The 24,420-nt window shown below is 45.3% G+C and overlaps 1 protein-coding gene across 1 annotated transcript in view; it reads right to left on the bottom strand.

The window, feature by feature from the left end:
• IQGAP3 (IQ motif containing GTPase activating protein 3) overlaps positions 1-24,420 on the bottom strand; it is a 45,695-nt gene that overhangs the window by 15,690 nt on the left and 5,585 nt on the right. Inside the window, exons 3-19 of the mRNA XM_006895907.1 lie at positions 21,673-21,829; positions 20,963-21,040; positions 19,561-19,637; positions 18,749-18,816; positions 18,544-18,657; positions 18,142-18,320; positions 17,619-17,697; positions 16,874-17,037; positions 16,307-16,394; positions 9,222-9,385; positions 7,577-7,734; positions 5,877-5,998; positions 5,616-5,779; positions 3,731-3,821; positions 2,820-2,987; positions 2,588-2,727; positions 2,325-2,495 (exon numbers count right to left, since the gene is read on the bottom strand). Of these exons, the coding sequence (XP_006895969.1) occupies positions 2,325-2,495; positions 2,588-2,727; positions 2,820-2,987; positions 3,731-3,821; positions 5,616-5,779; positions 5,877-5,998; positions 7,577-7,734; positions 9,222-9,385; positions 16,307-16,394; positions 16,874-17,037; positions 17,619-17,697; positions 18,142-18,320; positions 18,544-18,657; positions 18,749-18,816; positions 19,561-19,637; positions 20,963-21,040; positions 21,673-21,829 (2,182 nt within the window). The remainder of the gene's footprint in view (positions 1-2,324; positions 2,496-2,587; positions 2,728-2,819; positions 2,988-3,730; positions 3,822-5,615; positions 5,780-5,876; positions 5,999-7,576; positions 7,735-9,221; positions 9,386-16,306; positions 16,395-16,873; positions 17,038-17,618; positions 17,698-18,141; positions 18,321-18,543; positions 18,658-18,748; positions 18,817-19,560; positions 19,638-20,962; positions 21,041-21,672; positions 21,830-24,420) is intronic.

Genomic DNA, 24,420 nt, shown 5'->3' with positions numbered 1-24,420 from the left:
ATCCATCCTGATGCTGCCAATTGGTCATGTGCCATAAAATTAAACATACCTACATTCACCAACACCTCCTCACAGAAACACAGCTGTAAGTTACAGGATTCAAAGATATTAATGAAGCGTACACCTACTTGCTAACTTCTTCCCCCTAAAATACATTCATACACCCATATACAGACCGCCCACACACCATCACACACTCTGCCCTCTCACACACAGCGTGGTTACACAGCAGTCTGATGGGGTGCACGGTTTCGCGGATGCAGAACATGCACCGACACAGAACAGCATGGCCATCTCTGCCAGTGGCCACCAGGCTGCTGGTGGTCTCCTAACTCACACCCACCACTATCCACTGAGACCCTCTCTCAGCACATCTCTCCTCCGAGTTCCTCAATAACTCAGCTGTCCCCCAAGATGGCCTTGCCCCACATCTGGCTTGCTGCAAGCGGTCCAGCTGACCCTTTCCTCCATAAATCAGGGCTCCCTTCTGTTTTGCTGTTTTCCTCAGGAGCCTCTTGTATTCTACCCCAAGCCTGTGTAAGACTGATTTTCCTAAAGCACTACTTGGTCTATGTCTCTCTGAGTCTCAAAGTTTCCAGACGTTCTCAATCTTTGACCTCTACTCCTCTCCTGACTATTCAGGGGCACCCCTGGAAAAATTCTAGTCACATCAGATAATTCACTTTCCCTTAAACAAGTTGCCTTATGCTTTTCTGCCCCAGATCTTTGTTTATTCTCACCTTTGGATTTGTCAGATTCGGGACCCTGACTGGGGCTCCATCCAGGGTCAAAGTTTTCGGAAAATATTAAAGTCTCAGAACACCCAAGGGGCTTCAATTCTGACTCAATCCCCACTAGCTGGAGGGCCTGAGGCTCTGTAACATCTCTCCCTTTCTGCTTCCCAGGACCCAGGTCCACGCCAATACAGCTTTCGTATTAGTAGAAAGTTCCCTCTGACTCCATCTCCTTTCCCACTGTTGGTATTACTTTTCATTGCCTTTGAGTTTATACAAAATTCTAGTCTGAGCTAAGGAAGGAGGAATTCTTATGATCCAGAAACTACATGCAGGTTGCTAGGGTTCTGAATTGAGTTCTGGGACCAATGCCCCCAAATTTAACATCTCAGAATGGCAACCAATGGAGTACTTGCCAGATCAAGTGCTCTGTGTAATTTTCCTACTTAATTCTCATGAGTACCATCATTATGAATGAGGAAATGAAGAGCTAGAGGGACCTTAAGTAAGGTGCCCAAGGTCATGTGGAGCAGAAGTGGTCAAACCAAGAGGCATATTCTGGCCTCTGATTATAAAAACTGAGCACTCAATTACTACCATATGTCCTTGATCATAATCCAAGGCTATTTTCCCAGTTTCAATTCTGTACATTCACTTCTCTTGGGATCCTCTGGTGTTGTTTTTGTGTCCCTACTATCCCAACATCTAATATTAACTATACTTCAGTCCTGACAAGGGGAGAAAGGTGATCACTCACTGTGAATCTCATGTTCAGCTCCCAGATCTGCCCAGCACTGAGTGGTATGCTTTGCAGATACCAGCCGTTCAAAGATGCTTCTTATGTGAAGTACCTATGTGTTGCCACCACCTCCATGAGGCCCTCCAGATCACACAGATCTGGGGAGATCTCTGCTCAAATCCTGGCTTGTACAATGTGCCTGGCTATCTTCCCTACGGGTCTCATGTCCCAGTTATTTCAGGGTGGGTCACAGAAGCCACAGTGGCCCATCATACATTGGAAGAATGAAAATAAAAAGGGCTGAGTTAGAAGGAAAGGTGATGCTTCCTAAGGCTATCCCACTCCCCTTCTGTTTAACCATTACTCCCTCCTTCCTATGCCTTCCTCATCAGGAAGCCCATTCTGAAAATTCTCAAATTTTCATCTCTCTCACTAAATCTCATTTCATCTTTCCTTGGAGAAGCTAACAAGCAGCTCTCCATACGCTAGAAAATGATGGCTGCCACTAGCACTTTCCCCTAGTTCTTACCTGCTTTCCAGGCATCATTCTAAGCACTTTATAAGTAACCACTTTACTTAATCCCCACAACAACCTTGTAAGGTGAATGCTATCATTCTTTCTAGTTTACAGGTGAGGAGACTGAGGGGCAGTTGAGAAGACTGAGATGGAGAAAGTAGGTAACCTGTCAAGATCACACAGTAAGTGTAATTTGGCTCCAGAATTCATGCTCTTAACCACTACTCCTTAGAGGCCAAAAGATCATTAAAATACCACTCAGCAAAAGAGCAGCAGGATTCAAAAGCTCAGACAAGCCCAGACCCTGAAGACTTGGAAAGCCAGAGCCTGCCACCTGGATCTTGACGACTGCTGGGAGCCAGGTCTTTACAAAGTGGGAACGCTCAGCAAACTGCTGCCGAACCAAGAAGCCACGGAGGCGGGCCTGGAGCTGGATGACGAAGTCGATGTTAGCCTTCCAGAGCTGCTGGCGATCATAGGCAGCAGTGACCTTGGTGACAGCTGCCTGGAGAGGTGGGAGAGAGCCTGATGGGTAGAGGCATCTACAAGGAACCCCCTATCTATGTATGACCCCACCCATACAGGGGTCCTACTAACCTGGATCTCCTCCCGAGTTAGATGTGAAGTGTTGAGGTGGCAGCCTGCCGGTCGCTCCCAAGTCCCTTGGAAGGTCTGCAGATGGAAGTAGTAGGCGGAGCCATCTCTCATGTTATGCTGAACCCAGAAAGCTGTGTCCCCTAAACAGAAGCCAAGGTCCCAGGGAAGGTTCAATAGGAGGCAAGAAGTAACTGGAATGAGTAGAAGAGAACAGTCAGGGGACGGATGTTACCTGGGCGCCGCTTCTTTGCCATGGCACCTTCCAGGGCTCGCTGGTAGCCATTGGCACAGTCAGGAACCACGCCTCGGAGGGCCACATTGGTGTTCCTTAATACTCGCTCTGTCTGGGATGCTTTGCCTTCTTTGATAGCCTGGTTGATGGCAGCCACACCAAGAGCCACTGATGGGAGCATCAGGAGAGAGAAGTCAGTGTGTCCTCAGAGCACTGCCTGCCCACAAGCCTTGTGCCATCACGAGGAGGTGGACACAAGAAAGCCCACATGACAGAGGAGGGCGTCTGTATGCCAGGATACAGACAGGTGAAAAGAAGCACATAGCTGTGCCTGGAGGGCAGGGAAGCAGTGATGAAGAAAGGATTCCCGGAGGTGGCAATGTGGGGCTTGATAAAAGCAAATCATCTTGTACAGAAGCAGGATGTGGGCAGAGGACTTCTGGGCAGCTTCCCTAGGAGGAGAGTTCAAGAACTGGAGGTGGTTGATACAATATCTGCCTCCTAGGAACTCATAGAGAGATGGACAGAGGAACTCTAGAGATGGAGAATTAGCATCGTCAGTACCCCATACCAGAACACCTGTGTCTAGCTGCCACCTATTTTCCTACCCTTAAGATTAAATATCCTCTAGCTAGAGCCACTAGCGGATTGTACCTGCTTATAGTGCAGGGACAATGTCTACAGGAAGGCACAGAAGAGTATGGGTTCTCAACTCGTGGGAATTTCCTGCCCAGCTCACTACTGAGAAATCCTCTCTATGGCCTAAGCAGTAATGCTCTTGTTCCGATTCTGGCTGGCTTGCCCCCAGAGGCTGAAAGGGAGGAGGCGATAGCGACACTGCCTGGTTATCCAGGCTCCTGGTGAGTCCACATCTCCTCTCCTCCTCCACAACCCCCATCTGGCCCATTTACTTCTCTGAGCTGTGTCTGTGTCCTGGTTGGCTCTGACCACTCCCTGCCGAATCTCCTCCAGCCACAGCACAGCTCCAGGATCCCCTGTCACCTGACAGAATTGAGAGAAATGAGAAAAGATGATGCTCCAGGCTGGCCCCCTAGGCTCCCAGACTAACTACAAATGGGACTAAACTGTAGGTAAACACTGGGGGTGGGGAGCACGACAAAGACAGTGATCCTTGCTGCTAGACTCAGAAGGCTCTACCTTTTCCTACCCTGCCTCCAAATATCAACTCATGTCGGTCACAGGACCCACAAATGTTCCAGACAGACCCTTTAGCTTCAGCATCCACCACCCTCTCAATTCCCTGTCCTCGGGCTTCAGCTGCATCCAGGAATAGTCAGCCACTTTGATCCTCCACCTACTGGCCCCCAACCCCTGTGTGGTAATTCACATCATCTCCGGCCCACCCTGACCCTGACATTCACCTTTCCTTACACATCTCCCACAAGGAAGTGGGACGATGACCTGAGAATGAAGGCCATGGAAGCTTGAGCCTGCCACGCTGTAAGACTGATGAGGCTTGCTCCCTTCCATTTGTCTCACTCATTCCTACTGAGTCTCCACCGCAATGCTCCTCTCTGATCATACACTTCTTTTAACAAATGATATTCACCATGTTGTGCAACCATCACTGCTATTTCCAAAACTTTTCATCACTCCAAACAGAAACTCTGTACCCATCAAAAATTAACTTCCTACTCCCCGCTGCCCCCTGTCCACGGTAAACACTAATGTGCTTTCTACTTCTAAGCATTTGCCTATTTTAGATATTGCATGTAAATGAAAGCATACAATAATAATTGCCCTTCTGTGCCTGACTTATTTCCCTTAGTATAATATTTACATGGTTCATTCATGTTGTAAAATAACAGACTTAAACAAACTTTTTTTTTCAATTGAGCTGACTATTTGCTAGACTCACTGGGCAGTATCATTAATGCATTTGATTACTATCCAAAAGGTTGATGGGTTTTGTCTACCCAGAAGACCTTGGAGAAAAGTGTGGTAATCTACTTATGAAAAGTCAACCACTGAAAACCTGTGGGGCAAAATTCTGCTCTGACACACGCAGGGTCTCCATTAACTCGTCAGTCAACTTGATGGCATGTTATGGTGGGAGGCCCTGTTCTAAAGCAATTTCTTACAAATTAACACCTGTGGCGAAGTTCTCATGGCCTAGTGGTAAGGAACTGTGCTGCCAAGCCAAGGCAGGCAGTTCAAATCCACCAGCTGGTCCTCGGGAGAAAGATGAGCAATCTCCCCCCATGCAATTTGCAGCCTCTGAACCCCTGCTGGAGGGTCAGCTCGGAGTCATATCTGACTCGGCGACACATAGTCACAACAGTAGTGAAGACAAAACAAGCCAAGTTCTGACATTCAACTACCCTTCCTATTGCCACTCAGGGCATTACAAGTTATAAACTGTCACACTGTTCAACTCACTTGAGTTTTACCCTATTCATGGAGGTAGTAAGGACCAGGGTACATAGTATTTTACAGATAAGGGAACACAGAGACATTAGGGATTGCTACAGGTCACATGGTAAGCAGTGCCACAGTAGGAAATCCAGTCCATGTTCTCTGGCTTCAAGGATTTGCTCTTCTCAGACCCAAGACTCCCACTGGGAACTCGAGCTCAGTCCCACTCAGCCATCTCTCCCAGCCTCTCAGCCCTGGTGATGAAAGCCATCTTGCCTCATCAAATGAGAACTCCTCTTGGCCTCTAACTCAAGATGGGACTGTCCCCCTTACACTGGCAGGGTTCACTGACCACAGGACTCTGCCCACAAGGATATTCTTACCCCACGGACCAGACCAGCCAGCCCGAACCTCACTTACCTGGGCCTTCTGCCTTTTGGCTGCCACGAGGAGGAGATGGTATCGACCGGCGACAGGGAGGCTGACATCATCCAAGCCAGCTGCAGGAAGCAGCAGAGCGGTTAGGGTTTTCTCCGGGCTGCCATGGTCCAGAGCCTCATTGATGAGGCTGACGGCAAGGACCTCTGTAAAGAGATTTAGGGGTAGGGATACGAGGACTTACAGCTAAGGGACAGAGCTGCCCCAGTGGACAGCCTTCCTCTAGCTCAGGCCTCCACTTACGATCTGTCTCTTCCTGGACTTGGGCGTTGACCTGGCTCAAGGTGGTCTGCAGGTCATTCCAGCTCAGAAAGGCCCCATCCACTCCACGTTCCTTTCGAAGCTTTACCAGGGCATCGAAGTAACTGGGAGCAGAGCAAGATGAGCAGAATGTAAATCATCAGCCAGAAGTTAAGAGAAACATTTGTGACATTTTCCTCACTTGGCCCCTAGGACCTGCATTCTCTTGGTTCTCCTCTGCCCTGATGAACTGTTTTAAGCCTCCTCTGCTGGTTCCTCCTTGACATCTAAACACTCAGCCATCAGCCATCCGTTCTGGCCTCTCAGTCCTGGTGATGCTGAGGCCATCCTGCCTCACTGAATGAGACCTGCTCTTGGCCTCTAACCCAAGAAGGGTCTGCCATTTAAACCTGAGTATCCCAAGGTTCAATCTTTGGAGATCTTCTCTCTCCATACTTTCATCCAAGGTGATCTCAACGAATCTAGAGCTTTAAGTACCATACTCTAATGACTCCCCAAAATATGCCTCCAGGCCATTCACTTATCCCAGCGGCCTCCTGGTATTTCCACAAGAACATCTAATAAGCCCCTCACACCCAACATCACACATCTGAACCTTGGAGTCCTTCAGCCCAATTTGTGTCTCTCATAGTCTTTCCTATTTCAGTAAGTATAGACTCCAACCTCTCAGGCCAAAAATCTGGAAGTCACACCCAATTCCACTCTCTCACACTCATATCCATTACCAAACCAATTCCTGTCAGTTTTGCTTTCAAAATATGTCAAAAACTCCAATACCTTTACATCATCTCCACTGCTACCACACTACACTAAGTCCCATCACCTGCCTAGTTACTAAACCAGGTCTTCCTGTTTCTCCCTTTGTCCCTCTAGAGCCAATTCTCAGCACAGCAGTCAGTGAGAGCCTGCTGAAAGTAGGTCAGATCATCTCCCTCCTTGCTCAAACCGTCCCATGGCGACCTTCCTCACTCAAGCATGAGCCAGAGGTTTATGGGCTGGCTCTGCAACTCCATCTTCCTCCCCTCCTCCCACTTCTGCATGCCACCACCCTGGGGCCCTTGTGTTCTCTGAGCACACCAAGCACACGTCTTTCTCAGGCTCTCTGCCCTCATATAGCATCATGATAATCATTTAGATCCTTTAGGTCTTTTTTAATCCCCTTACCAAAGAGGCCTTCCACACTACGCAAAACAGAAAAACCATTCCTACACATCTCATCCTTTTCTCTTGGCTTTGCTTAATTTTCTCCATAGCTTTTCTCTTTAATCATATTACACACACACACACACACACACACACCAGTGTCTTTTCCCCCCCAAGAGAATATAAGTTCAAATGAGAGTAGAGACTTACTTTTTATTCACTGCTATTTCCTAGCACCTAGAATAGTATCTAGCACCTGGTGGTGCACTCAAACATTAGCTTTGAACCAATGGTGGAAATAGACATGACTATGAACCCATTTACTCCCAGAAAGAAACACAGACCAAGGAGCTAGAAGTCCGATAGTGGGTCTGGGCTCAGGAATGGAGGGTGCAGAAGGGTGGTCTCCAAGCAAAAGAGCTCTGCATCTTGGTCTTACCTGCTTCACCCAACCACTGCCACCCCCCCCCCCCCCCCCCCCCCCCCCCCCCCCCCCCCCCCCGACTGCCATTCCCAGCTCTGAGTTAAACATTTCTCACCGCTGAGCATTCTCTCCTTCCACCTCAGCCAAGCCCGTGGCAGGGTTCACCAGGCTGCTCCAGACGCCACTGGCATCCCCAGCCTCCAAGGCCCGGTTAATCAGGGCCACAGCTGAGAGCATCTCCACGGCCACAAAGAGCTCCTCCTGGTCCAGCACCTAAAATTTGAGGGACAGATGATTCCCAAGGGGGCTGGTGAGGGCGGAGGGGCCTATGCTCCATCCTGACACCACTTTTCACTTCAAAACCTCAATGGCCTTGTTCAGGCACTAAAAAAGTATTCATATTTAACACTTGAGAATACAGAATACTTACTATTAAGTACTTCATACACATTATAACTCCATTTTCATGATAAGCCAATGAGGATGATGAAACAGGAGGATTTGTAAGCCCACAGGCAAGTAATGTGAATTATGTGGCCAAGATTTACATCTCGCTGCCTGATTCCAGAGCCCACACTCAAGCTCCCTTCTCATCCCTATACTGCACATCAAAAGCTGTATAAGGTCCTGGACATACAGAGATGACAATAAAGTGGCCACTTCCATAATACACAGCCAGTAGGTCTGGTACTCCCCTGCCCACTTGTTTCTCTCTTCCTCAAACATCTGCTTATGCTGTGTCCTCTGTCTGGTGCATCCTCCCTGTCCTCTTCTACAAATAGAATGTTATTAGTAATACTTGCAATCGCTCAAACTTCCACACTTACTCTGTGCCCACTTTCTCAGTACATGTAACAACGCATGTAATCCTTACAACAATCCTATAAGGTAAACATATCACTGTTCCATATTATATGTGAAGAAATTGGGAGGCAGAGAAGGTAAATGACTTCCCCAAGGTCATGTAGCTAGGAAGCAGCAGCAGAGCTGGATTTGAACTCAGGTAATCTGGCTCTAATGTCCACAACCTCATATTCATTTTAGAGATGATTTATGCTTTACTTCTAGATATGTATGTTATGCTTCCCTGTATTGTACTTATTGATATGCCAAGACTATACCTGAGTGTCCTGCCTGTGTGCAGGCTGTGCCTGGCGTACGCCCTCCGTAAATGTCTGCTGTGGGTCATTCTCTATTCCATTCTCTTTTCCTGGAAGCTTTTCCAGACTTATTCCCAGCTCGTTCCCTTTCATTTCCTTTTTGTGAAGTCTTCTATCTTCTCTTACTGTATCTGTATGAATTCTTGGGAGCATTTCAACTCTAATAGAACAGACCCTATCTGAGGGAGAGCTCTCTTATCCCACTCTAAGAGAGGCTTGTAGGGATTGATGTGAGCTGGGATAGTACCTAACAACATGGGCTTCATACATTCAGATTTGCATTCACTCCCAGCACTGCCATGGACAGCTGTGCTGGGAAAGTTACCGCTAAGATCTTGGTTTTCTCATCTCTAAAATGGAAATAATACTGATCTCGGAAGGTTCTTTTAAAGGACTAAATGAGGTAGCACATGCACAGCAGTGCCTAATCAAGGATATTGGTTATTACGTTCAGGAAGGAAAGAACAATAGTCCTCCTCCCTCTATTACGCTCTTGCCAGCATCTGAGGATGCTCTCAGAGGATGCTCTTCACTGACTGCCCTGATCCTTCCAGGTTCTTGGAAATTTTAAGAGCTGGACCTCTCATTCCTGGGGCTTACCCCTTGCTGCTGCCTCTGGAGAACTGCCAGTTCCTGTTGGTACAGAGCCGAGGCGAAAGGGTACACTGGAGGCAGCTGGGCTTCAGGACACATCAATTCCTTCACAGTGTCAGCGGCCACTCCTCTCTGGATGGCACTGTTGATCCGCCTCACAGCCTTGAGCACTGCAGGGGAGGAGAGGGAAGCTGCACCGAGTGAGTGAGGATTCAGTGCCACCTCTACTCTTCCAGCCAGCTCGGCTCTGCTGGGGATCTCCAAGGGGGAATGACTGTGAAACTGCTCTTAAAAACTTTTCTACTTTCTCCAACAGGGTAAAAAGGGAAGCCACAGACTGGGAAAAAATATTTGGTAATAACATGTCAGAAAAGGAACTTCTATCTACAATTTATAAAATACTCGAGCACCATAAGATAAAGGTAAATAACCCAATCGAAAAATGGGCACAGGACATGAACAGACACTTAACCAAAAAAGACATTCAAGTGGCAAACAAACATATGGAGAAATGTTCAAAATCCCTAGCTCTAAGAGAGATGCAAATCAAAACAACTATGAGATATCATCTCACCCCAGTCAGAACAGCAAAATTTAATAGCCCACAACAAATGCTGGTGAGGTTGGGGAGAAACTGGAACCCTTATTCACTGTTGGTGGGAGTATAAAATGGGGCAACCACTATGGTAGGCAGTATGGCGCTTTCTCAAAAAGTTGCAAATAGGAATACCATGTGACCCAGCAATTCCACTACTGGGAATATACCCCAAAGAAACCATAACCGCCACCCAAGCAGATATATGCACACCCATGTTTATCGTGGCTTTGTTCACAATAGCAAGGAGTTGGAAATAATCTAAGTGCCCATCAACAAACGAATGGATAGAGAAGCTGTGGTATATTCATACAATGGAATACTACGCTGCACTGAAAAACAAGGAACTCATGAAATATTATACAAAATAGGTGACCCTGGAGGACATTATGCTGAGTGAAATATCTCAGTCACAAAAGGACAAATATTGCATGAGGCCACTGTTGTAAAACGGGACTGACATCGGGGCTGAAGGAAGACTGAGAAAGATGGGATAAATAATATATACTGCATTGAAACAGATGAGGGAGAGAACTGTTTAAAAGGGATATATGACTAGGTATTATTGTCATGACAAGAGTCCAGAATGAAGGCTGTACAGTGGAGTGGACTTGGGGGGAGGGATTGTATAACAATGAAAGAATTTTTCTTTTACTTTTCAAAGAGACGAGCAAATTGGGGGGGAGGTGGTGGACAGGGAGAAAAGTGCAACATGAATGAATGGAAACCCTAAGTCTCCATAAACTTTCATTAAAATTAACAAAACATAACAACCCAACAAAACTTTTCTACTAGGTTCCAAATGTGTTTCTAAATGTACAGGAAGAAAAGGGCTGGGCCACATTAAGAGTAGGCTATCTAAGACGAAATCTACCAAGCCTAGAAGTTGAGTAGCTCACTATTGTATCACAAAACGTTGTCACCACAGACCTGAGTTCCATAAGTGGTGAATACAAATTGACAGGTGGTGATAGAGCATCAGGAAAACAAAAATCCTCACCACTGGGCCAACGGGATAGATGGAGAAAAGACTGGGGCTGTTAGCAATTTCATCTTGCTCAGATCTACAATCAACTCCCTTGGCACCAGCAGTCAGGAAATCAAAAAACAAGTTGTACTTGGGGAAAACCTGCTGTCAGGGACTTCTCCAGAGTGCTAAAGAGCAGTGATGTCACTATAAAGACTAAGGTGAATCTGATTCAAGTGATATAGTCTTCTCAATTGCTTGCTATAAATCTGAAGTTGAGCAGTAAATAAGATTGACAGAAAGAGAATTGATGCGTTTGAGTTGCAGTGTTGGAGAAGAGTACTTAACGTACCATGGACTGCCAAGAGAGCAAACAGATTTAACCTGAGAATGTGAAAGTAAGGTGCTCCTTGGAAGCAAGGATGGTGAAACTCCATTTCATATACTTTGAATATTTTGTCAGTAGGGAACAGTCCGTGAAGGACATCATACTTGGTAGGGTAGAAGGTCAATCAATGCAAGAGAGGAAGACCCTTGTCAAGATGGATTGACACAGTGACTGTGGCAATAAGATCAAGTATGTCAAAGACGGTGAGGTAGGTTCAGGATAAGGCAAGAGAAAGAGTCATTGTTCATAAAGTCACCATGAGTAGTAGCTGACTCAATGGCACATAACAACAACAACAACATGAAGTGTTGTAACTAAAGTGAGGTTAGTTAGCCATGGGGCTCAAGGGGCCAAGGTTTGATAACAGCACAGAGGAATAAGGAAGCAACTTCAAGGTGGAAGCATTTGACTTTCAAAGGGAGGGACTGAAATAATAAGGGGCTTTGATGAATGAAAACAGTTTTAGTTTTCAAACCCTGGGGCTTATAAAGTGCCAAGCAGATACAAGCATTGGCATCAAGGAGCACAGAATCTACCGGAGTGAAATGGGATTAGGTGCCATCAAGTTGAATTTGATTCACAGTGACCCCATGTGACAGCAGAACTGCCCCATCGGGCTTTCTCGGCTGTCATCTTTATGGGAGCACATCGCCAGGGTGGCTTCAACCGTCTGGTTAACAGCGAATACTTAACCACTGTGCCACCAAGGCTCCTAACTGGGGATTCAAATAAGGATTAAAAAATCAGTAAGGATTAAAAAGTCCTACAGCATGTTGCGAAATGTGATCAGTGTGATGTTAGAGCCACTCCACCCCCAACATGTTGGCAGTGCAGGGGAACAGGGATTCTGGCTGGGGGAGGGCAGGAACTTCACAGGTAACCATCCAGTCCTTGGAAGAGGTTTCTACATCTTTTCCATAAGCAACAATGTGAAAGAAATAGAATCCAGAGGAGCAGAAGCTTAGAAAGGGAAAAGCTGGGGGGCAATCGAAGAACAGGTTGTCGAGCTTGGCTGCATGGAGTGCGAAACAGGAGGGATACAGAAAACACCCTGGGGAGGTCTCAGCTGCCAGGCTAAGGAGATAAGACCAACAGAAAAAAAGCTCTATTGCTGCCCATTTGATCCAGACTCTTAGTGACCTCATAGAATAGAGTAGAACTGCCAATAGGGCTTCCTGGGCTGTAATCTTTACCAGAATAGATTGTGAGGTCTTTTCTCTCATGGAGCAAATAATGGGTTTGAACCATTAGTCTTTAATTCGCAGTTGAGAGTTTAACCATTATACCACCAGGGCTCCTCTAGCTAAATATACCAAACCCAAAAAAGCAAATTCATTGCTATTTACAATTCCAACCCACAACAACCCTACAGGACTGGGTAGAACTGCCCTGTGAGGTTTCCAAGACTATGAGCTCTACACAACACCCAATCACATCTTTCTCTCACAGAGAAATTGGTGAGATCAGACAATTGACCTAAGCTGCTAACCATGGTGCCACCAAAGCTTCTAATAGGACTAAAACTCACACCAAACCCACTGCATTGAGTTGATTTCAATTTATATATAGTGACCTTCCTTCCCCCAGGTTTCTGAGGCTGTAAATCTTTATAGGAGGAGACTGACCATCTTCCTCCCATGGAAGAAGCAGTAGATTCCAAGAGGCAATCATTAGGCTATTAGCACTATGCTATCAGGGCTCCTTCCAGAACTAGAGTCTAGAATAAATAATGAAGGAGTCCACAAAAGTCTAAATATGTTCAACAGAGGGTATCAGATTAGATCTGTGCCCCTAGGAGATTATGCTAGCAACAAGCAGGAACAAACCCAGTTGATAAGGCAATCAGCTGGCCAAGAGTGGCCTGGAGGTGAAATAGACTCTGAAAACTCTGATAAACAAAAGTAAATGGTTACTGAGCAACCTCAAAACCTGATAACAACTCAAGAGCGGGTCAAGTTGTAACAGGTCTAGTGTCTACAGCACTGTTTTTCTTCCCTCTTGCTAAAAATCATGGTAACAGCAATCAAGAAATCAAAAGACGTGTTGCATTGGGAAGAAATCTGCTGTCAAGGACCTCTCCAATGAGCTCAAGAGCAAGGATGTCAGTTTAAAGGTTAAGGTGGGCTTGGTGCAAGCCACAATATTTTCAATTACTTCCTATAGATCTGAAGGTAGGAAAATTGATAAAGATGACAGAAGAATAATCAATAGCTTTGCGCTATAGTGTTGGAGAAGAGTATTAAATATTCCATGGACTGCCAAAAGAACAAACAAGGGTGTTGTGGGGGAAGTGGAACCAAGGAGCTTCTTAGAGGCAAAGATGGTGAAACTCTGTCTCACATACATTAGGTGTGTTGTCAGGAGGGACAAATCCTTGGAAAAAGACTAGGAAAGAGAGGAGGACCCTTGGCAAGATGGACTGACACAGTAACTGTAACAATGGGCTCAAGCATATCCTAGGTCATGAGGATGGAGCAGAAGGGGCAGGTTTCACATCTGTTGTTCACAAGGTCACTGCAAGTTAGAGTCACCTTGAGGGCACTTAACAACAACATGCTAAAAATGACTAACAGTCTTTTAATAAAGAACTATGTTTGTAGATTGGAATTCTCAGGTACTGCTGGTGGGACTGTAAAGTGATGCAAACACTATAGAAAGCAGTAATGCTTCTTCAAAAATTAAGAACTAGTATTTGATCCAGTAATCTCTGGTGGCCTGCTGGCATAGTGGCAAGAAACTGTGTTGCAGTATTAAGGAACGCTGTTTGAGGCTACCAGCTACTCTGTGGGAGGGGGATGGGAAATCTCCTCCTGTGCAATTAACTGCCTCTGAAAACCCGGAGGGTCAGCTATAGGTTAGTTCCAACTCAACGGTACACAATAATAACAACAACAATCTTACTACTAGGTACATATCCTAAAGAATAAGAGCTGTGACAAGAACAGATAGATGCATACTCAAGTTCAATGAAACATTATTTAAAATTACAAGGAAACAAACAACCCAAGTGTCCATAAATAGACAAATGGATAAAGAAAACTATGGTACATTTACACAATGGAGTACCATGCAACACTTAAGAACAATAACAAATTCACAAAGCATTGTATAACATGGACAAACTAAAGGACATTATGCTAAAAGAGTTAAGGACAACAATTATATAAGATCACTATTATCAAAAGCTGAAGAAAGTAAAACCATTACTGTAGAATGAGTATAAGGCTCCAAGAGGGGTGGGAGAGGTTGGAAGCAGAGGGATGAGGATGTGCAGGGGTAGGGGGGATTAATCATGGGCTTGTACAATTTGTACAATTTGAGGGAAATTGAAAGAATTTGTTCTTGAAAACAATGTATTCAAATTTTGTAAATAAACTAGTAGGGGGAAAAAAGCTGAAGAGGGGAGCTCTGGGGCCTAGTGGCAAGAAGCTGCACTGCAATCCCAAAGATATGTGGTTCGAATCCACCAGATGCTTTGCCGGAGAAGGAGGGGCCATTTCCTCCTGTACCAGTCAGATCCAATTTCGACGGTACACGCACAAAGAAAATAATAAAATTTATATATATATATATATAAAAAGCTGAAGAAAGGTCTCACACACAAAGAATCACTCTTGGAGGGTTCCCAGGAATGGAAAGGGAGTGAATTTATATATATCCTTGCCCTTCAGTCATAACCAACTCAGAGCTGACACTCCAGTGGGTTTCCAAGGTTATAAATTGCACAGGAGGAGAATGTCCATTTTCTCTCTGAGGAGTAGTTAATGGATTTGAGCAGCCAGAGAGGAGCAATTCCCTACAGCCTACACCACTAGAGCTCCCTGAAGGAGGGAAAGGGAAGTAAAAATTACACATATTAAGATGGAAGAAGGGAAAGGCAATATACAATAAGGGGATGATGAGCTCAATATTACTACAGAAAAGGAAGACACAGAGTGGTATAGAAAGATTATGACAATCAGAAATATAATTAATGTTATGAAACAAAATATGTATAAGTGGTTGAATGAGAAATCAATTTGCTTTGTAAACTTTCACTAAAATCACAATTTTTGAAAAAAAATAATTACACAGAAGCTTGTGAGTGGTCATCTAAGGTACAAGTATTGGTCTCTCTGTATCTAGAACAAAGAAGAGGGAAGAAAGCAAAGGAGCCTAGAAAGAATCAGTCCAAAGGAGGAAGCGACCACTTGAACTTCCACCCTCATGAACCTGAGACCAGAAGAATTAGACAGTGTGCAGTTACCATGGCTGATGTTCTAAAAGGAATCAGAGTAGAAAGTCCTATCTGGCAAAAAACATAGAACATTTAAAAACAGAAACAGTCAGGCTTACATTTACTGCTCTGACAGAGATTGGTGGAATCCTGAAACTATGACTCTTAGTTATCCTTCGAGCCTGGAACAAAACTCATCCCTCTGGCTGAACTTTATGCTAAAGAACAGACAGGCCTGTAAGATGAATGATAACACCAGTGAGGAACTTGACTCTTATAACAATCAACCAGACAAGGTCAAAAGGGCAGTATTTGCCCAGGGATAAAGTTCAAGAAGTAGAAATGTGTAGGACAGAAGGATTAATAGAGAAGAGAATCCCAGGGAGACCTTGGGGAAAGTGCAGTTAGAGTATGAATATTATAATTAAAGTCATAAAAGAAAACGTATATGAATGGTTGAATTGACAACTAAATTGCTCTGTAACTTTCACTCAAATCACACACACACACACACACACACACACACAATTGTATTTGTATATAACAATATTCTTAAGGGAAGTTAAATTGGACTATGAGTGTCTCTCTCACCTGAGAATCACTTTATTTTCAAAGCCAAAGGAGCTCAAGTAGTTCGAAACGGTCAAAGTTATAGGCAAGGTGCCTGATAGGAAACTATCTGTTCCGAGAAAGTTGACCATTGTAGTACTGACCATTTTCTCGAAGGCTGTAATAAACTTCCCTATAGTGTCCTTCTAGGTGGCCAGGAATAGGGTGACTACATGAGAGGAGACGTTCCTTGTTGGGTGGGGAAACCGAGCAGCAGTGTTCACTGTTCAATAACTGAAGCTGGTTGATGGATGATATGCTCTTCTAAGAGCCAGTGATAAACCCAGGCCGGGCGTGAGCCTGGAGGATGACTTACTGGCTTGTTCCTGGTCACCCTTCATATTGGCTGCAGTCACACCAGCCTGGATCTCCTCCTTGTCCAGAAGCTCCACCAGGCCCAGCTCCTGGAGGAAGGAAGAGCTGCTTAACGGGGAGTCCTCCCAGGACCATGGGAATACTTAAGGAATCACCAGCAATAATTCTTCATTAGGTAGACTAACTTGGACCACCTACCACTATTAACCTATTTCTGACCACTGGCTTTTTCTTAACCAGCAAGTATTTGAAATAACAACATAAGCAATAGAACTATAGTGTCAGGGAGAAAGTCAATCACATTGAAAAGTTTGTTGAAGTTGCAATTCCACCATGAGAGAGTACACCACTATCTGGTTGATGATACCTGCGTCTTTCCCAATCAGTCTGGAAGACTCTTGGAGGAAAGAAGTGGATCTGCCTGGATCATTAGCTCTCAAGTGATTTAACCATCTAAACATGTAGCCAGCATATACTGAGGTCAAAGGTCTAACAGTGGTAATGCCTGGGTAAGAGGCTTCTTCCATCCTCCAATAAGATAAAGAGGTGGCAGGTCATGGAGGCCGACCTGCGCTTTTTGTTCTCTGTCTGAGCTCAGCTGATCCAGGTACCAGTCTGCGAAGTCTCTCCTCACGCCTCGCAGGACCAGTGAAGGGTCTTGAAGGGCCTCAAGCAGAGCATCAGGGTTCTGACTTTCCAGGGCATCATCTATGACTTCCAGAGCTCCATGGACTGAAAAAGAGAAACCCTTAACAAGGGACAGTGTGGGAAAACCCATCTCTCACTACCCCTAGCCCAGACCTTTTTCCTGTAATTCTCAGAATTACTTTTCCTTCTGTCCCCCAGCTGCTTGGAGCTCACTTGGTTCAACAAAATTTTTTTCAGCTTGGTCTTCAGAGGCCTTCCCACCTTACCACCCCAGACCTTGAGAAATCCTGACCCGAAAAGGAAAATGCTTGCCTTAGTCTAACTTTTCATCAGCCCTCCTGCCCTGAGCTCCCCCTACACCTATCTACTCCACACATCCTTCTTGAAAGATTTCAGACCAACTCCTCCAGAACCAAGCACTGAAAGAAAGGTCTACCCCTTTGCCTCTGTCCTCTCCATAGAAAAGGCTCTTAGTCAGGGAATGCTTTCCAAACACTGAGAGCAAAGAAAGAGAGCATTCACTGACTCAACTTTGCTCCTTCCCTGAGACAGGTTTGGCCCAAGCAAGACCAAAAGCTTGCTGCCTGAGAAGTTATCCCTGAGGCTCCTAGTGCTGAGGTTTACCCGGAGAGCCCTCTCTGACTTCTCCCAGCCTCTCTCCTTACCATTGGCATGGTTGATGTTGCCCTGGATCTCAGCCTGAGTTAGGTAGTGGTCATAAATATCCTGGCTTTCCTCAACATCCTGTAAAAGAATTTTGAGATGGGAACTTTGAGAAAACCAACTAAATCATATTGCTCCTACACTGTCATTTCCTATTTCTTTTCCTCAAGAATCTTCTTGTCAAGGCCAATGATCAAGCTGGTAGGAAGAATCTGGGGAAATCAAAAGTCCAAATCACTTGCCACCAACACAGTTAATTCAAACCAATCTCTGGCATCTCTAGTACAAAGCTCATCCTGTTCTGTACTTGAGAGTCTCTTCTCAGCCTGAAGATTCATTCCCCTGGAACCTCTTCTCTTCTGAATTTTCATTATCCTTCTAAGTTCCTCCTTCATTTATCTAAAACAGCTGGCTAGTTGTAGTTTTTTCTAAGAGAGTTTAGAGATTGAGCAGGGAAGGGTCTTAGTTTCATTAGAGATTCTTTTAGGCTACCCAGCCACTTTGTACCCTAAAGTGCTTCCTTACGTGGTTCCTGGCATTGGTAGCCTTCTCCACCTTGGCCTGGGCCAGTAGCTCCTGGTAGATGGCTGCCAGAGGCTCTTGGACGTTCTCCAGCAGTGCATTGGGATTCTGCAAGGCAGTCAGGGTGTCCTCGACTACTCCCCGCTCTAGGGCTTCATTGATGGCAAGAACAGCTGCGTGGACTGGAAGGGGGCATCGAAAGAAGGTCAAATGCTGCAGCAGGCCACACCAGCTCCAGGCCACTCTGACGCCACCTACTTTATCCATTCTTGGGTAGGGTCTGGCAAACCAGATAGTATGATGGCCTTGCCTGAAGATGTGTAATAGTCAGACTCGACCTGAAGGTTGTGAGGCTTAGAGTCCACCTATACTCACTGAGTTAGCAGTGCAGAGAATTCTCCTTACCTGCAGCCTCATCCACTGAGAGCTCATTGGCCAGGATGCCCCCAATCTTGCTGAAAGCTGGCAGCTGGAGGGAGTATTTAGCCAGTTCAGAGGCCATGTTGCTGAGTTCTTCGGCTGCAAAGACACCACCAAGTGCTCCTCGTAAAGCCCAGAACCCTCAAGACTCTGTCTAGACTGTGGTGGTTAGGAAAGGAGTTGGGCTTACCTGTGAATTTCACTTTCCCATACAGATCATGTATCTGAGGGGCCAATCCCAGCCGGAAGAGAAAAAGACTAGGAAAGAATAAGAGGCATTGGAAGGCACTGGCGACTATTCATTTTCACACTCTGCCTGTCCTGGGTTTGTAGGAGATACCCAGAGAAGATCCCATAGCACCTGCCTTCAAGTCATTTCCCAAAACATAAGTGAAAAATGTAAATCAGCCTGAGGCAAATCCCACAGAAGAAAAGGAAGACAAGACACTGTGTGAGAGGACCAGGGAGAACATGGAAACCTTCACAGGGTCTTCACTGCAGAAGGAGGCCACTGGAGGAAGATGGGGTATGGGAAGGGCACAGAAAGCAGAGATCCTCTAAGAAGGGTTATGGAGGCAAGGAAGGACGCAGAAAGAGAAGTTCTAGATATAAGGAACTAGTCAGTTACTTTCTATAACTTAATTGACAATTGCTAGTGTTTGGTTGCAATTAGGATCAACCTTTGCCATTTATACTTTATGACTTGAATGGGATGCTCATGACAAGTCCTATTCTAAGTCCTAGTCACAAGCTGAAGACCCTCCCTTGCCACCTCCTTTCTCTGATGCTCTGCCTGCCCTTTCCATCTGCCCAGATGGGTCACACAAAAATGTGTCCACAAACATTCACTTAAACCTGAACAAAACTAATGAATCGAAAATTTCATTCCCGAAGAAATTTTCTTTGTGGTTCGTTCTCCATCTGTCCTGCTGTAATGCTTCTTGCTGTCATTGCTGGGTGCATCTCCCTCGGGAAACCTGGATAAGTGTTGGGGTCTCTCACCTGAGAGCGTGGATGCAGTACACCACCCGGGGCATGTTCTTCTTGTCATAGATGTCCGTGGTCTCTGGGAAAAAGGTCTGAAGGGGAAACCAGCCAGTTACTGACACTGAAGACCCTTAAGTAGCAGCAGATATACAAATAGAGGCCCTCTCTGACCTGGGGGATGTGTTTCTTTTTTGCTTGTGGTTTCTGTGCCAGTTTTACCAGCCACTTCCAGTCAACTTTGGGTAAATGACAGGGGCACACAAAGTCAAGACACAACCACATACACAAAGTCCCAGGAGGCCTTGGATTAGCCAAACACCAGATGAGGTTATTTAGGTGACAGAATGTGGCTATATTTGCCAGGAGAAACAAGCCTAATCATCCTGTAAATACAGCAAGCCTATGGCCCTCACCTCTGACTCTGACCAGAAAGGTGGCGTGCTGGGGAGCTGGCTATGTTTCCACAGAGGCCTGACGAGGCATGCATTGCCAAGGATCACAAAAGGGTCAGAGCATTTCATGCCGGCCTCCAAGCCAGAAGGCTTCTGATCAATAGGGGCCCATCTGAGAACCAAGTCACCCCAGGGATGAATTCCCATGCCATCTAGTGAATGTAATGAGGCCTAACCTCAATACATCTTGGTTACATTTCGGTTCCTAACAAAGGATCAAATCTAGAGACTTAAAAGTATTCTAGCTTCACTGAGGACACATGCCCTCTGCTGCTCCTGCCTCCCACCAAAGCGCCTTTCTTTACTGCTGTTTCCTCATTTTACAGTTCCCTTCTATAGTGAAAAGAATAAAAAAAAAAAATAAAAATTCTATAGATGAAAAATAAAACAGAAAGAAACCATACATTCTAGAATCCGATCACACCTTAATTTGTATCATTCTTTACAATTCACAAAGGGAATTCACACAGCTCTTTTGATCCTCCTGAAAGCCTTGGAAGGTAGACAGGACAGGGATTATTATCCCCATTTTACAGATGAGAAACAAATTGAGGTTCAAAGAGTGAGAGGACTTAAGGCTGTGTCTAATTTGGATGTGAGTCCAGACTTCCAACCTAAAGGATATGGTGGTGGCTTCCTGCTGTGAGATGCCGGCATCCTCTCGGATGGCAGGCCTACATGAGTGCCATCTCCTGCACTGCAGAGAAGCCCTGCCGCAAAACGTGAACAACACAATTCAGGCCAGCGAGCCTCATCTCCTTCTAATCACAGCAAAGGGGAAACTGACAACAAGTGACCTGGTTCAAAGACAGCCCCCAGGTAGAAAACCCCCCCGGTAGAAAGCCCCCAGGCACTGTTCACAAGGTAATTTAAGAGACATGTGGCCATAAGGAAAGAGGGAGATAAAGTATAGAGGATACCAGTGAAAAGTAAAGATGAGCCTCAATCTTGAGGCCTAGTGTTACCGAAGGCAGACCGATGTGGGCGATTGCAGACAGCCAAAAGTTGATGTTGTCCGTGTGGCGGAAATGTAAGCCAGTTGCCTGAAAGGAAAGGGAAGGGTAGAGACTCTGTTTCTGCAGTTCTCGGGGCTCCTATGGGCAGTCTTTCCTGGGGAGACTCAAGAGCAGCAGGAAATCCAGAGAGGAACTTATGCTAAGGACCTCTCATTCCTCTCAAGATGAGGACACATAGACAGACAGAAGCCACCAAGAATGGATGATCAACTGGACATTTGGGAAGGATAGCTCAAGAGGTGAGATTAATAATCTAAAACGCCCCCTAGAAAAGCAGAATCTAGAGCTGGACTTCTGGACCTTCCTGAGCAGGTATAGGCCCCCTCTACTCTAACCAGCCCAACCCTAAGAGAACCTATACCTGCTCAGGAAGTATCCTCAGGGTGGCAAAGTCAAGCACAGCCTCAGAGTGTAGAAGTCAGCTCAACAGTCGTCATAGCAGGGGCATCTCAAAGCCCACTCGCACATACTCCCTACTGCTAAGGATAAGAACTACTCACCTGGTTGGGAGACACCAACTGATACCTGTGTTCCCATAACAATGATTAAAAACACCCTTTTCATCAAGTGTCCTGATTTTGACAATAAGGACCATGGTCACCCTGCCTTTTGTTTTGAGGAAAAGGGGTAATTTGTAGGTGAGATTCTCTATTCCCCACCTGGTATCGCAGCTGCTCCACATCATAGATCTTCTTCAAGGGAACCACAGAGGGAGCAAAACAGTGTCCCAGCTTGGCCAGCAGTACCCCGTTCCGGAGGCTCTCCTCCAGCTCCACAGGGGAAGGCAGCTCCTCCTTCAGACAAGCCTCCATCCAGCTAAGAGTACGAGAACACCAGCTCATCCACTCTGGTAGACCACTGAGGCTCATTCCGACCCCAGAACCTCTCCCACCTCCCCCCCCCCAGTAGCTCCTACTCTCCTCTCCATCGACTGCCTGGCTATTTTCATCTCCCAAGTCCCCTGAATACCTGGACTGGACTCTCAGACTCACCTACCCCAGAAAATCTTTCCAGGTAGATCCTGATCCAGCCCATCTTCAGTGGGAGCGTAATCAAGCTTTTACCTTGTTATATAACAACCTCTTACTTGGTCTAGTTATGTACTTGACTGTCGAGCCAAATTGAATCTGTTAATTTCTCTCATGCTGCACAGTCTCTGAGAACCCCGGGTATAGAAAGGTCATGTCTGCCTGAATGATTGACACAGCTCACAGCACAGCTTTGATGATGAGGGTGTTGGGAAACCCTTGATGTTGATTTGAGGGGAACAGCAGAGTTAGACAGAGAGGTCACAGCACTCAGAATCAGAAGATCCACTTTCTACCCACCTCCCCCCCTTAACCTCCCTTGGCCTCAGTTGTCTAATCTGCAAAATGACGACAACACCATCTGTATTTCCTGCTTCAGTGGGAAGGTGCCAGAACAAATGATCTAACATTTGTGAAAATACTTTGAATATAAATGTAAAGTATTACTGCTGATAGTTATGTAAGAATAAGGGCTCCCAAGACAAGCTCTCCAAGCTTCCGATCCATAGTAGAATACACTTATTTCCAAAGACACACCTCAAGTCATATCTGCCCTATCATATATTTGATTTCCTGTCTGTACTATCTTATCCTCTTTTTCTTGAGAACATTAAAAAGATACCACTGAGTTGTTTCACTAAGCCTTCCTTGGATTCCCCAGGCACAGTACTCCTCTGTATTGTAATCTGTGTTGTGGGTGTATGTGTGTTTGTTAACATTAGACTGCATGTTTCTAGAAAGTAAGCACAAATGGCTGTCTTTGACTCTCCTTGTTGCTGTCTATTAAGAAGCTCTGGCAGTCAAGTCCATAAGAAGTAACGCTGTCCATCTAAAGGTCACACTTCACTGGTGGTTCAAATCTACCAGTGGCTCTTGGGAGAAAGATGGGCAATTTACTCCTATTCAATTGGCAGTGCAACTTCCTACCCAATTAGGTTGCCAGAGTTCCTAAAATGAATTTAAAGATAACCAGATAGACCTAAGACAATAAGGGAAAATTCTTCTTCATAAAATAACAGCTAATAAATGTGCAAGAAATGACAGGGTTAGAAAATGTGATTTTATAAATCCTAATAAATTAAAATAATGGAGTGCAATAAAAATTAACAACCGACAAAGGCATTAGATGAAGGTGAATGAGGATTTTTTCAACATAGATATCAGGTTGTTGTCATGTGAACCCCTAGGTCAGACACAGTATCAGTAAACGTGGGACAAACAGATAATGCATTCCTCATGCTGAGATGCAATATGAAGCACACGGCACAACCAGTGACGTCTTCTAGCCAAAAATATTGAACCTGAATCCCAGCAACTCTTTAGAGTCAACATTTATTTACAGGAAATAAGGAACAAAGAGGAATCTTGAAAATATCAGGACAAATGACTTGGTTTCTTCAGTAAGTCAAAAACATAGAGAACCAAAAAGTAAGAGGAGAGGCTGCCTCGGATTCAAGATATAAGAGAAAAAATAAACAAATGTAATATGTGAACATTTGTAGGTCCTCATTTGAATAAGCCTACTGTAAAGACAGATGCTGCTCTGGATGTACTCACCAAGTTGTGCCAAGAAATCGGGAGAACAACCACTTGGCCAACTGACTGGAAGAGATCTATATTTGTTCCCATTCCAAAGAAGGGTGACCCAACAGAGTGTGGAAACCATAGAACAATATCATTGATTTCACATGCAAGCAAGATTCTACTGAAGATTATCCAAAAACAGCTGGAGCAGCACATTAGCAGAGAACTGCCAAAAGTCCAGGCTGGGTTTAGAAGGGGTCATGGTACTAGGGATATTGTAGCTGATATTAAATGGATCTTAGCTGAAAGCAGGGAATACCAGAGGAATGCCTATCTGTGTTTCATTGATTATGCAAAGGCGTTTGACTGTATGGATCATAACAAACTGTGGCTGACTCTCAGAAGAATGGGAATCCCAGAACACTTGATCATTCTAATGTGAAACCTATACTTGGACCAGGACGTAGTCATTAGAACAGAGCAGGGAAACACTGCATGGTTCAAAATTGGGAAGGGCATCTCCATACCTGTCTCCACACCTTTTCAACCTGTATGCAGAACAGATTATCTAGGAGGCTGGTCTCTATGAGGAGAAATGTGGTGTCAAGACTGACGGAAGATCTATCAACAATCTGCATTACGCAGATGACACAACCCTGCTAGCTGAAACTGAGGAGGACCTCATGCACTTGCTGAAGAAGGTCAAGGACTGCAACCTTCAATATGGATTGAGGCTCAATATCAAGAAGACAAAGATTCTCACTACTGGACCAACTGGCAGCATCAGGATGGATGGTGAAGAGATTGAGATTGTTCACAGCTTTAGTTTGCTTGGCTCCACAGTCAACACTCTTG

This window comes from Elephantulus edwardii, unplaced genomic scaffold (genome assembly GCF_000299155.1).
Source record: "Elephantulus edwardii isolate Elephantulus edwardi_28Jun2011 unplaced genomic scaffold, EleEdw1.0 scaffold00176, whole genome shotgun sequence".
Classification (NCBI taxonomy): domain Eukaryota; kingdom Metazoa; phylum Chordata; class Mammalia; order Macroscelidea; family Macroscelididae; genus Elephantulus; species Elephantulus edwardii.
Note: the sequence above shows the minus strand (reverse complement) of the source record. Positions and strands in the feature narration are given on the sequence as shown.